The sequence below is a fragment of the Geotrypetes seraphini genome, chromosome 7, assembly GCF_902459505.1.
Source record: "Geotrypetes seraphini chromosome 7, aGeoSer1.1, whole genome shotgun sequence".
In the NCBI taxonomy this organism is placed as follows: Eukaryota; Metazoa; Chordata; class Amphibia; order Gymnophiona; family Dermophiidae; genus Geotrypetes; species Geotrypetes seraphini.
Genome location: NC_047090.1, coordinates 76,065,885 through 76,079,618, shown reverse-complemented (window position 1 = coordinate 76,079,618; position 13,734 = coordinate 76,065,885). Strand labels below are relative to the sequence as shown.

Below are 13,734 nucleotides of genomic sequence, written 5' to 3'. Positions count from 1 at the left end.
ACGTTATGGGAAATGTACAAAAGTAGAGGACTGGGGAAGAAATCTATGTCTCAAGCACAAGTGAACAAAGGAGAGAGGGAGGATATTTTGGTGCCAACGGCTCCTCCTGAGGAAACTGCTTCCATTCTTTATCCTGATTTAAAAGGGTGGAAGTGTTGGGAGGATCAATAATGTGAATGCCGAGCCTCAGTGTTTGCCTGGACCAAATTAGAACAGCGTCCGCATGTAGAGATAAATATTTAGTGGAAATCTGGGGAGCAAAAGGTACAAGCTGTAGTGGACACTGGGGTGGAGGAATATAAATATCAGGATTGGGGGGGGGGGAAATTATACAAGCGGGAAGAAAAAAAAAATTTTTTTTTTTACAGATTTTAAAATTGGACAATTACCAATTTGGGAATATACTGTATTGATCAAGGAGATTCCTTAAAATATAATAGAGCTAGATATCCTAAAAGGGTTAACATTACAGCTTTCTGATGGAATCTATAGTTTTGGTACCTCCGCCTTCAATTATCCAGTATGGCCAGTCCACAAGGCAGAGGAAAGCTGGAGAATGACAGTAGATTACTGAGAGTTGAATATATTTTTGTTTAGTTATCCTTATGTTAACATTTCTTAATTGTGGATTTACCTATTGTGTATACAAACGAACACTCTCTCCCTCTATTCGGATGACTTTTTATTCGGAGGTGCAGACTTGAGGATCCAGGGGTGGACTGTTATGCCTATGGCCAGGGGGGTAACTGAAATCTCACATTCTGACCTCCTTGACCTAAGTGTTGCCCAAACAACATCAAAGGGACTGGCCAGGGGAGTAACTGAAACTCAGCATACTACTGACATGTATCCACAAGTCTGATTATCTGACATTCTGACCTCCTTTACCTAAGTGTTGCCCAAACAACATCAAAGGGACTGGCCAGGGGAGTAACTGAAACTCAGCATACTACTGACATGTATCCACAAGTCTGATTATCTGACATTCTGACCTCCTTGACCTAAGTGTTGCCCAAACAACATCAAAGGGACTGGCCAGGGGAGTAACTGAAACTCAGCATACTACTGATATGTATCCACAAGTCTGATTATCTGACATTCTGACCTCCTTGACCTGAGTGTTGCCCAAACAACATCAAAGGGACAGTGAAGCCAGATGGGAAACCAGTCTCTGCAACACCTCCTTGATAACATCAAAAGGATAGTAAAGCCAGATGGGAAACCGGTCTCTGCAACACCTCCTTGACCTAGGTGTTGTCAAAACAAGGAACAAAAGACCAGGACCAGCTGTTTTACTAACTCAGCAGCTTTTCATCCTATATAAGACCGGAATTCTGACCCTAACATTAGAATCCAAGACGTCTAAAGGGATAGTTTCCCGTGTCTACCCACCTATCAATTGCAGGGATTCCCAATTGTGAAGGACTGGTCGTTGCCTGGGATACGGTGAAGTTATTTAATTCTTATATTCATATTTATATATATATATATATAATAAAGGGTTATTGTTTACGCTTTTACATTGTGTGCTTTTCTGAGTGTCACTGATCATCCCATTTGACAGAAATAAGTGGCGGAACAGGAGCAAAAAACTCACGTTCCATCAGAAGAGGGGTATAATTGCTAGTCATATTCACCCAATCTCCCAAATGATGAAGCAGACACGCATAATTATAAATCCAGTAATCCTAATCCTCCCCTATGCCAATTCCCCAACAACTGAGACACCTTCAATTTAGGTTTCTTAGCCGCCCAACAAAAACGAGTAAACCCTTTATAAAGAATGCATAAATCTTTCTTTAGCAAGCACAATGGCAGAGTCTGCAAAACATACAGCCATTTGGGAACGATGAACATCTTAACCAAACAAATGCGCCCCATCAGAGAAAGGGGCAATGCCTTCCATGTCTCCAGCAAGAGCTCCGTCTGTTGCTGAAGCTTATCCACATTAAGACGATATAAACAGGGAGCCTGCATAGTCATCAAAGTCCCCAAATACACAAACTGCCCAGGCGCCCAGGTCAATGGAAATCCATTCCCCCATAGGACCTGAACCGCCGCAGAGGATGCTAACACCTCCGATTTATCCACATTTAAGTAAAACCCTGCATATTCACCATATTCTTTTATCAAGTCCAGTAAGGCATTCAAAGAAGGCAAAGGATCTGTAAGATGTACTAAAATATAATCCGCAAAGGCCGATAACTTAAAAGAGGTAGCTCCGATGTCAATTCCCTAAATAGATGGCATCGCATAAATATCCTGAATTAGGGGGTCCAATGTAAGCACAAACAACAACGGCGATAAGGGGCAACCCTGTCTCGTCCCCCTAGAAATCAGGAACCTGTCCGTTTTGAAATCTTTCAATACTATTCACGAATTTAAAAAAAAATTTCCCTAAATCGGGCAACACTAGTAAATACCCCCTGCTCAAGATTCCTGTTGCATTAGAAATTCTGTGTCAGCAGAAGGTTCTCCTACTGACTTGTGCAGCCAAGCAAGAGCCTTCTTTCATCTGGTTTTAGAGCTCTACTACACACTAACTTTTTTTAAAGAACATATTCATAGCCATACTAAATATTTTCATTTATTAACCAATCACAAAAAAATTGGTTAGCTACAGTGGAGAATCTTTTTTTTATCTAAAAATGTCCTTTTTAAAAAAAAAAAACACCTTGCTTTTATATTTTGAATTCTGTACTGTTTTCACCTATTGCAGGCTTTCATAGCATTTCTGCCACTCTGCAACTGGACATCTTGGCAATCATCAGTCACCTCTACTGTGCCTTTACAATATTTCTTCGACCTTTAAAATGATTTTATACAAGAGCCGGTATCCTTGCTGGTTTATTTTATTGAAATGTGCATACACGAAAAAAACCAAAGCCCTGCAGTTTCTGGGTCTCTAGAGCCTCCTGCTTCCCAGCAGCCTATGTGCTCAAATGGTGCATTTGCCCCTTTTACCAAAGGACCCCGCTTGGTGAAATCGACATATATTTTCAATTAAAATCGCCTCTCTGGGGCCATAAAATACTCCCGAGCCGCTGAGCCTCTCCTGTACTCAATGCGCATGACATGTAGTGACGTCATCACACCCGTGCGTCACCCTATTAGTGGCATAGCTCGGCCTAGCGCCCCTCTCACGAGCGAAGAAATCGATGGGAGCTTTTCTATCAGCTGAGCCGGGCATGGAGGAAGCCCTCGATTCTCGATGCAAAGCAACGATCTTATGTTTTTCAAATTGCACCCACCAACTGCGGCGATCGCGTTAAACGGAGGGACATCCCGCGGCTGCACAGTGGAGGCGTTTCTGCGGTTCCTAACGCTTATTTACATTGCTGTTGCCGTTGTGCAACGCAGGAGGGATTCTGTGGAGCAATCAAAAAGGTTGAAGGGGGGCTGAGCGGAAGTAGGCGTGTTCTGACTCCGAGGAGAGGATTGAGAGGAGCGCAGCTTCCACGGCAGGGATTCCCCGCGAAATGGTGTCCTGGGCGGGGCGTGTCTGGTCCGGGGGTCTCGCGCGAATGGTTTTTCCTGTCTCTTAAGGCTCCTGGTAGGACTTTTTAGATGGTGGTTTCTTTAGCTGGCGGGTGAAATGCGGTTTGTTGATGTCTTCCCCAGGAGCTCTTTTCTACGCTGCCTCTTTCTTTTCTGTCTCGCTTGGCATGGGGCAATCGCCGACACACGTCCAGGTAAGAATACTATGTACTGTATATTTATTTTAGTTCACGAGTAGACCGTGAAAGATCCTTGCCGATTGCTCTTGCAAACAGAAGTACAGAGATGTGAACATTTTGCATGTTTATATTTGGTATCTAGTTTCTTGTTTTATAGGAGGTCCTACTCTACTTATCATTTCTCCAGCGCTACTAGACGTACGCAGCGCTGTACATAATAACATAGAAGAGAGAGTCCGTGCTCAAAAGAGCTTACAACCTAGTCAAGACAGACAAACTGGACAAGAAGGTGCATCAATACACAATACTCAGGTGGGGGAATTCAAGAAAGACAGATATGGGTGCTTAGCAGGTGGGTTGAACTTAAGAACTGAAAGCAGCTTCAAACAAGTGGGTTTTGAGTTCGGATTTGGATACTGCCAGAGGTGGAGCTTGTTCCAAGCATATGTGCAGCAAAGTTGAAGGGACTAGTCTGGAATTGGCCATAGAAGAAAAGGGCACAAATAAGAGAGGCTAGTAACTGGTATCATTCATCCCAATAAACTACTGGCGTGTATCATGTAAGAACTTCAAAACGCCTAAAGACATTTTTAGCTGCTTGCTTAAAAAAAAAGGGGGGGGGGGGTGGGGGGGAAGGAGGTTTTAGGTACTCAGTTGAGCAGCTATATTTGTAGTGAAAATTTCCATAAATGACTTAAGTGTGCTCGGCAACCTGACTCTTTTGTAAACCTGTGTTAACTGATACGAGGACATTTTGTGTCTGACATACAGATACAACTAGACTACTAGAGCTTGAGCTTGGACCTTGCTTGTGGGGTGTGGATAACCAGCAGTCGTGTGTGTAGCTGGAAGTAAACTGATTATTCTTCTCCCTCCGAATCTGCGGTTTCAACATCCGCGGATTCGGTTATTCGCAATTAATTTTTTTTTTTTTTTTTTAAATTAAAGCTGTATTCTGGACTTTCCCCGCCTCTCTCCCGCTTTCCCCCGGAATCCCTTAATCCTTACCTGGTGGTCTAGCAGGTTTAGATCACTCATAGGAAATGGCTGCCGTGAGCTCCTGTCGTAGTCTCGAGAGACTACGGGAGCTCACGGCAACCATTTCCTATGAGTGATCTGCACGGGGCAGGAGCATAGGAAGATCTCTCCTGCCCCGAAAGCCCACTAGACCACCAGGTAAGGCTTAAGGGATTTTGAGGTAGGCAGGGAAGGTACGGAATACAGTTTTAATTCCAGGGGAAAGCAGGTGGTGGGTCAGAACCGGCCCGAATATTATTCACGGTTTTTTAATATTCGGGGGCCGGCTCTGCCTCTAACCCCCGCGAATATTGAGGGAGAAGTGTACTACTACTTATTTTTTTGCTGTATGTTAGAACAGTGTTTCTCAACCTGCGGTATGGAATCACGAGCCGCTTGTGAGGGGTTTGCAGTGTGGGTCTCCCACCCCTCTTCCTCCAGCGGCATGCCCCCTCCACCGAAGAGTTTTCATGTCCACACACTTGGGAAGGTCCTTTCGGCTCCACCCACTACGACATGTTTGCGTCAGAGGGGCGGTACCAACAGGTCTTCGTGAGAGATAGACTCAAAGGCTCTGCGTCAGTTAAGTTACTGCCAGTGCTTGGCTTTGTTTAGACAGGGGCTCTTAATAGCTGGAGTTGGCTTGGTGTTGCCCAGAATGTGGGGCCACCCCAGCTGACAGTGAATGCGCATAAGACACACATTTTAATATACACACTCAAAATGTGATTTTAACACACACACACATATATGGCGCCCCAACCCCAATGACTGCATCAATACATGACTCAGATGGTTTGCTTACTTTTGTGCAAAACACACATGCACGGATGGCATTTTTACTACACGTGCTGATATATGGTCAAAATATTTGCATGCTGCTCTGCCAAGAAATCACGCCTATTCAACAACAGCTCGCACCTACCAGAAAAATTTCAAGATAGGCACTCCTGGCTGCATTGCTTGCAAACGTCTGTGCATCCCAAGGAATGCTAATTTTAATACAAATGAGCTTGTTTTAAGTGGATTTGCATGGCATTTTCATTTACTGCTTCTGCGAATGGGAAAAGGTGTGCTGAGAGACCTTTGGTTCATTGGGAGCACAATAACGTGTGTATTAAACTGGCTAAAACCAGTATTTTGGGAACATTGCAAGTCTGGGTTGCTTTTAACATCTGCCCTTCAGCTTGGTCCAATATCAGGTGATGCTTGGTGATTTTCTACCCGTGATGGTCTGACGGCGCACTCTTCTTCTATCTTTTGTAGAGCACCAAGAAGTACTCGTGAAATTCTACACAGTGCAGAATTTGCACAGCCCTTTTCGTTCTGCCCCTGACCTGACATCCGCCTTCCACTGTGGGTCTGGCTTCTCTCTGAGATATGGCAACCTGTGGGCCTCCCAAAGCATCAGCAGTGGTGGTGGCCAGCCGGCAGAGGCAGCATTGTGAACAGGCTGTTTGCGGCCATAACAGCTAGGACCTTCCTTCTGTCGTGCTATCCATCTACAGGAAGTTACATGGCAGAGAGAAGGCCCTGGTGGAGCCAGCTGCAAGCAGCTTGTTCACAGCACTACCTCGGCCAGCTAGCCACCACCTTTGCTCCTACTTTGGGAGGTCCGCAGGTATGTATGATCTCACCGATGGTAGGGATTTTGTCAGTTGGAGAGAGGTCAGACCTGGGAGGGGAAGGGGATGAGGGACATGGATGCTGGAACACAATTTGGGAGAAGGGACTATGGATGCTAGAACCATGGGGGAGGGAAAATGGATGCTGGACTGCAAGTGTGAGAGGAGGGAGAGGTGAATGCTGCATCCGCAAGTGTGAGGTGAGAAGGAGAACCAGACCAGAAAAGGGGGGGGGGGGCGGGGAGAAGGAAGATATGTTTGGCTGTGGAGAGAGGGGGAGAGAGAGATACTGGACCATAGGGAGTGGGGAAGGGATTCAGGGCAAGTGAGAGAGGTGGTGGGTGGGGGGTGAAGTGAGGTGAAGGAACATGGATGCTGGACCCACAAGTTAGGGTGGGGGATTGTAGAGGAAGTCTGACTAATACCGGAAAGGGGGTGGGAAGGGAGGATGAGATTCTTAGCCAGTGGAGAGAAGGAGAGAGAAATTCTTTTCAACTGGGTGACCCCCCCCACCCTCTCTCCATGACAATGTACTGTGTTTCCCCAAAAATAAGCCCAAGCATTTTTGGGATTGGTCCTAATATAAGCCCTACCCCAAAAATAAGCTTTGGTTAGATCGATGCTGCACAAGGAAGAATTGGAGTGGGAGAGATGATCGTTGTACATGAAAAAAATAAAGGAAGGAGGGGGTCCAACCTTGTCTGCAGGAAAAAACCAACCAGGAACAAACAAAAACAAACTGCAGATGTGTACAAGATGCAGGCGAAATTTATTGTGACAAATATAAATATATAAAAACCTTTTTACCAAACAATGGACCCTGTTTCGGACAAACCTTCGTCATGAGACGCTTTACAGCAGTTGGCGATTCTCGGTGCATCGGACCTTTTGGTTTATGACATTTTACTCTACAATTTTTTGTGGCATATTTTTCAAACCTTTTTCATTTTGGACCCCCGACGAAGGTTTGTCCGAAACAGGGTCCATTGTTTGGTAAAAAGGTTTTTATATATTTATATTTGTCACAATAAATTTCGCCTGCATCTTGTACACATCTGCAGTTTGTTTTTGTTTGTACATGAAAAAAATAAGACATCCCCAAAAATAAGCCCTAGTGCATTTTATGGACCCCCAAATTAATATAAGACACTGTCTTATTATCGCGGAAACACAATATCGGTTATCCTCAACACAGTTGTATCTACTACCTCATTTGCAACAAAGTAACCTTCTACAATGTGCTGTAACTTTTTCTATTATTGTAACAGTGTAACCTTCCTAGTCTAACATGTGATGTAACCTTTTCCCGTTGATGCTGCAAGGGCTTCTTATCTTGCAAATCTTCTTGAACCTGTACTGGATGAGAACAATTAAGAAATTCTGATTAGATTAGAGATGCCAGACAATGGGAGCCAAGGAGAGAATTTAGGGTGCGAGAAGGGTGAGATTTAAAGGGAGAGTTGGAGCAGTTGGAGTACCTGAGGAGACTGGAACCTGAGAAAGTAAAAGGTAGGAAGGAATTTTAGGCCTCGGGGTAGGAGAATTCTACACAAACCACTAAAAATAAACTTTACAGAATTTTCAAAAATTTTGCGGAGAATTCTGCTACAAGTAAAGAAGGCAATAAAGGTTACAAAAATCCCCAGACTTTTTTCCACTGTTACAGTGCTGTGTTGGATTTGGACCTGGTCAGAGGGTTTGAAGTGTTTGTACTGCCCCAGGTTCTTTCCCTCGCTCTCAATTTCCACTATGTGTGTGGTGGGGAAAAAGAAAGGTGGCATACTTCGAATAAGTCCATGGCAGTTCTTTGCATCAACTAAATCACTCTTTAGCAGTGGTCTCAAACTCACGGCACGGGGGCCACATGCAGCCCGCCATGTACTATTTTGAGGCCCTCGGTATGTTTATCAAAATCACAAATGTAAAATAAAACAGTTTCTTGATCATATGTCTCCTTAGCTATAAATTACAATATTATTATTAAGACTTAGCCAAAAGGAAAGATTTATAAACTATAAAGAGTTTTACCTCATGCAAAATTGTCATTTCTTTAATAAGACATTAACTATTTTTTTCTGAGGCCCTCCAAGTACCTACAAATCAAAAATGTGGCCCTGCAAAGGGTTTGAGTTTTAGACCACTGCTCTATGGGGTTCATGAAAAAATTAAAAATATCTTCCAAATGTAAGTGTATCAGAAAATCTTGGCGAAAACAGTATAGCCGAAACAATATTAAAAAAAAATAGCAATAAAAAATGGTGCTCAGAATCGTCATTCGTTCCACCCATATGACGAAACTTATGATCTTATCGCTGCACCAATGCTTTACGATAACATCGCTTAGGTGTCCTGTTAAATCTTCTCAAAATAATGCAAAAATCGCTTATCTTAATATTTGGAGCCAGGTGCTATTGTGCTTCAGCCAGTGCACTTGGCCTGGCTTGGGGAGCGGGTAGGTAAGAAGGCACCAGATAACCAAGTGCAATATGCTCTCCCTCTTGTTTCCAGTATGCTTACAAATACAAGGTCGTGATACACTGCTAAGTTAAGGCAGTTCAAGGGGTAAAACACAGACCTTACGGATCTCACGGATCTGAACCCGCACGTCCTTAAAAATCTGAGGTCCGTGCCACTTTTTATGTTTAATTAATTTTTATTATCAAACAGAAAAGCAACCTACAAAGTACAGGCAGCTGTAGAACCAGAATACAAAATATAGTAGACTAACCCAGCACCCCACCACTTTTAGTCTTGGTATAGGTTATGGCTCTGACAGACCTCCATGACACTTTAGCTCTGACGGATCCTAATGCTTTTCCCTCCCTATTCTGAGACTAAAAGTGGCACAGACCTCAAATTTTTAAGGACATGCAGGTTTAGATCCGTGAGGTCCGTGTTTTACCCCTTCCCGTTCAAGTGCATTTGGCCTAGCTTGGGAGCAGACGGGTGAGTGAGCAGGCTCCAGGTGGATAGGTGAAGTTTGTGGATGCTTTAGAACCCAGCTAAAAGCAAAGCTGGTGAGATTCCTCAGATTGAACTGTGGTCCCTGTGGCGTGCTTAGAATAAAAACTGGTCCACACTCCTGTATTGGTATGGCCCACATCCATTTTATTGTTGCCTCTCGCCAGAAATGCAAGTGAATCATCCCAGGCCCTTTTATTTCTTTAATTACCTCTGACGGACCAGTGGGGAAGTTTTTTTTCTGAAGGCTACATAACCTGCTCTGCTCAGGCGAGGCAGAGTCTGCCTATTTGTAGTTTTCTAGCAAGTTAAACATTTCAGCAGCTGACCTTGCACACAAGTTAGAGCTCCTCCTCTTCCCCCCAGCTATGGGAGCAAAGGTGACAACAGCCTGCAGAACTTGTATTAAATTTAAACTTAGGATCAGATGATGGTCAGACCAGGGAACTGGACAGATGCGAGGGGGTAAGGAATGGCCAAGCAATGTCTTTGGAATAATAAGAATATATAGAGTGTGCCCTGCCAGGTGAGTAGGTTCTTCGATTACTTGGATCATATTCATGTGAGAAATGAGATTCAGTGTTTCTGAAGTAAAAGTGATATTAACATCGTCAAAATGAATGTTTAAGACTCCCAGGATTACTGGGTTGGAAGCGTTGGTGCAAAAATCTAATAAAATTGAATGCAATAGTGAGAGAAGATCCTTGCTAATCGGAGGAAGAATATAAAGAAGTGATAAGTCAAACTGAAGTTTAGAATTGACTTTAAGTTGAAGGTATTCTATCTGAGCTCTGGCTGGCGATGTTTCTGTGTCCTTGATCAGGTTATTTTTATGGATAATTGCTAGTTCGCCACCCTTTTTACCAGTTCTATGGTTATAATGGTAACCATAGCCTTGGGGACAAACAAATTGAAGAAAGGCTTCATCACCATCAGATAACCAAGTTTCATTGATACATAAAATGTCTATTGAATTGTAAATTATGGAGTCTTTGATAAGGTGGTATTTGTTTTTAATAGGTCTAGCATTAATAAGACTTATGTTTAGTGTTTCTGCAAAATCGTAGTTATTATCAACTGTGATTTCATGTAACGATTTAAGGACACGGTGTGAAGGATGAGAGGGAATGTTCTGGGGTGCGTAGGTGGTCTGCTCCCCAATGTACTGGAATATGTACCGTGTGAGGATCCATAAATGGATAGTGGCAAGATAAAATGAGACTAGTTAAGACTCAAGTAAAGATTCCCAGAATGCTTTTAAATGCAAAGCATGTTTGTAATGCATGCAAAATTGCTTCAGTCCGTGAAAAATTCCTGTTCAGTTCTGGTTCAGCAGCACCTTCAGGTTTTGCCTAACCCTAACTGTGGGTCCCTATATGGAAGGAACCTCAGTTTGTTTGTACTGTATTTATTAACTGTCTTCACGAAAAGATTCACCCGAGATGATGTACTACAGGTATAGCTTGTTACAAAAGAATAACAGATTGTGTTTAACCTCAACAAGCTGTTTCTTATTCACAGAAAGGAAATGCTTCTTTACTTACTGGAGCAACCAAAAACAAAAACGCTGTGGAGAAAATGTCCAAGATGCAGGCTTTATTTAAGATTCAGTCATAAAATCCACATAATAAAATGTCTAGGACCCATAAGATGGGAACTATGGACCCAATACGGTCCGTGTTTCGATTACCCTGTCTTCCTCATGGGTCCCTAAGAGTCCTAAGTCAAAGAACGTGGATCAAAGGCTGAGAACAATCCACGTTCTTTGACTTACTCTTAGGGACCCCTGAGGAAGACAGGGTCATCGAAACATGGACCATGTTGGATCCATAGTTCCCATCTTATGGGTCCTAGACATTTTATTATGTGGATTTTATGACTGTATCTTCAATAAAGCCTGCATCTTGGACATCTTCTCCACAGCGTTTTTGTTTTTGGTTGCTTTTGATTCTGTGGAATATCAAGGGTCAATTGCTGTTTGTTTGTCTTTACTTAACGGAAGCATCAGACTGCAAATGCATGACTTGAGGATCCTGGGAAGCCTCTTAAAACTTTCTCAGCGCTGACCCCTTTTAACATTCCCGCCAACCCTTCAAGGAAAGCACTAGGGGTTTTCCTGGTGGCAAGTGGGGAGGGGTAGAGGCAATCCCTGGTTGCTTTTGCCCCAAATGGTGTCTGAACACCCTAACAATACTTGTGTCCTCGCTTTTGAACTTGGGCTTGCTGCCTTCTTGTAAACGGGTTTTGCCTCGGTTTGCACCTTATTTTGCTATAGCAGCTCAATTTAAAAGTTACTGTGTCAGTCATACTTGAATGCCACAGGATAGCAAGTGGCACAGAAATTAGTGTGGTTTTTGGCCGGTGGAAAAATAATGGACTCCATGGCAGCTTAGTTACTGTTCCTGTTGCCTTATGCTCTACCTGCTTCCTTGCCTCATCGTTGGCATGCATTAGTCCCGCGCTGCTTCCCTCCTTGTTTTTCCTTCTTGTTCAGCTCATTTCAGACCTAAAGCTGGCAAGTCACTTGACCTGACCAACATTTTGCCCCACACTTCATCTGAAGTTAGTAAGCTTGCAGAGGAATAGATCAGAGGTTAATTTGTTTCGCTCCCCTCCAAACAAATTTTTTTTAAAAAGTATTCCACTGCCCCTGCAGTAGGGAGCCACATGAGTTTTGCACTCTAGTTAGAGCATTATCTTATGGATCTTGTTGAAAATGACTTCCCTCTAAAATAAACCTCTTGAAGTCCCTGCGAGTCCTGAGAAGCATTAGGACAGGGACTTGCAATCTTCTTTTGTATGTGGCTCTTTAATTCTTATCCCCACCCCCATCCTGGCAGAAGAGAAGCCAATATATGTTTACTAGCAGCCATGCCTTCAGGTTGCTGTTATGTAAAACATGTGCTATGAGAAGACTCAGTTTAATGGGATAGAATAGATCAAAAAGAATTCCTGTGCAAACGTATGATTCCTTACGGGTGGGCTAAGCACCTCAACTTGTGAGTAGCTTGCTGAAGACATCAATCATTTTCTTTTCTCCGCCCCCTTGTCTCTCTGGGCAGGCCTTCTCTCCTCAGTCTTAACTTCTGCAGGTGAGTTGAAAAGTTTTATTTTTGGGATTTAATGCAATATTTTTTCGAGCATTCCCTGTGCTAAGAGGTTTCCAGTAGTCCTGGGACAGCTCTGCCTGGAAGAAGGGCCAGATGTTGGTGTCTGTAACCATGAGGGCCACACTTTAAAGTACCACCTGGCTAGCTTGCTTTAACACTTGGCTCTTGGGCATAGGTTCTCTGGGAGTGATGCTCACCCTTGTGGTGTCAGGCGTTTAAATGCAAACTGATTTGATGCCGCAACTGGCCAGGATGCTTGGCAGAGTTTGGCTGTGACCTCCCCCTCTCCCTGAAGAATCATGTGGGAGCGTGAGGGATCGAAGGTTTCAGGTTTTGGGAACCTGAGTAAAAGGCAGCCCGAAGAGACAAGCAGCCAGAGTTACTCATGCTTAGCTGATGCAGAAATCCTTTCTCCCGTTTCCTCCCCATCCCCGTCCCATGGCTGATGATAGGTTGATATCCTGCAAAGAATCTGGCCTATCAAGTATTAGTAATCCCTGGTGACTCTGGATTAGCCTTGTCCTTGGTACACAGATCTAGTCCGATTACAGTGGGACAGCTGTCTATGACTACCGCTGCACCAGGATCTTCTGTCCTAGAGGCCCACAGTCCTAGAGAATCTGGAACTCTTTGTGTTTATGGTATGGCTGTTGAGCGCTCAACCTTAACCATATCCTGTTCATACTATCACAGCACTTCAACAATCAAGCCAGAGACTGTAGTAGCCTATGCAAAGGTGTGGCAACTTTTCAGCTCTGGTGTAAGGAGAATCAGTTAGATCCCTTATTGGCTCCCATTTCTGAAGCCTTGTCTTATCTGCAGGAAGGTCTAGAGAAGGGCCTGGCAGAAAGATCTCTCAAGGTCCAGATAGTCAGTCTTTTGTGCTACAGAGCTTGAGTGTTTAGAAAGTCTTTGGCCTCTTATTCAGATGTGTCCAGGTTCTTGAAGAAAGTTCTCATGTTCCAACCTCCAGTGTGGCAGATGGTTCCTCTGTGGAATCTCAACATTGTGTTATGGGCCCTCGCTAAAGCGGCCATATGAGTCTCTGTTAGAGACATCTATCATGGATCTAACTGTGAAGATAAGTTTTCTTAGTCGTGATCACTGTGTCAAGGAGGATGTTGGAACTGCAAGTGTCATTTTGCTGAGCCTTTCCTCAGATTCACTGAAACACGGGTATCTTTTTGTACTGTTCCTTCTTTTCTACCGAAGATAGTTTTGGCATTTCATGTCAACCATGAAGTGCAGCTTCCCGCTTTTCACCCCACAAGCAAGAAGGACAAAGTATTGAAATTCCTGGGTGCCAGGAGAGTTCTCCTTAGGCATCTTGAAGTGATGAGTTCT

At 43.7% G+C, this 13,734-nt stretch overlaps 1 protein-coding gene across 3 annotated transcripts in view; it reads left to right on the top strand.

Annotated features, from left to right (window-relative positions):
- Positions 1 to 3,072: 3,072 nt before the first annotated feature.
- Positions 3,073 to 13,734, top strand: part of TM7SF3 (transmembrane 7 superfamily member 3) — an 85,486-nt gene continuing 74,824 nt past the window's right edge. Inside the window, exon 1 of one of the 3 annotated variants that reach the window (XM_033951688.1) lies at positions 3,073 to 3,692. In XM_033951688.1, coding sequence (XP_033807579.1) covers positions 3,596 to 3,692 — 97 coding nt within the window. In that variant the 5' untranslated portion in view covers positions 3,073 to 3,595. The remainder of the gene's footprint in view (positions 3,693 to 13,734) is intronic. The other 2 variants (XM_033951686.1, XM_033951687.1) reach the window with 2 other exon arrangements.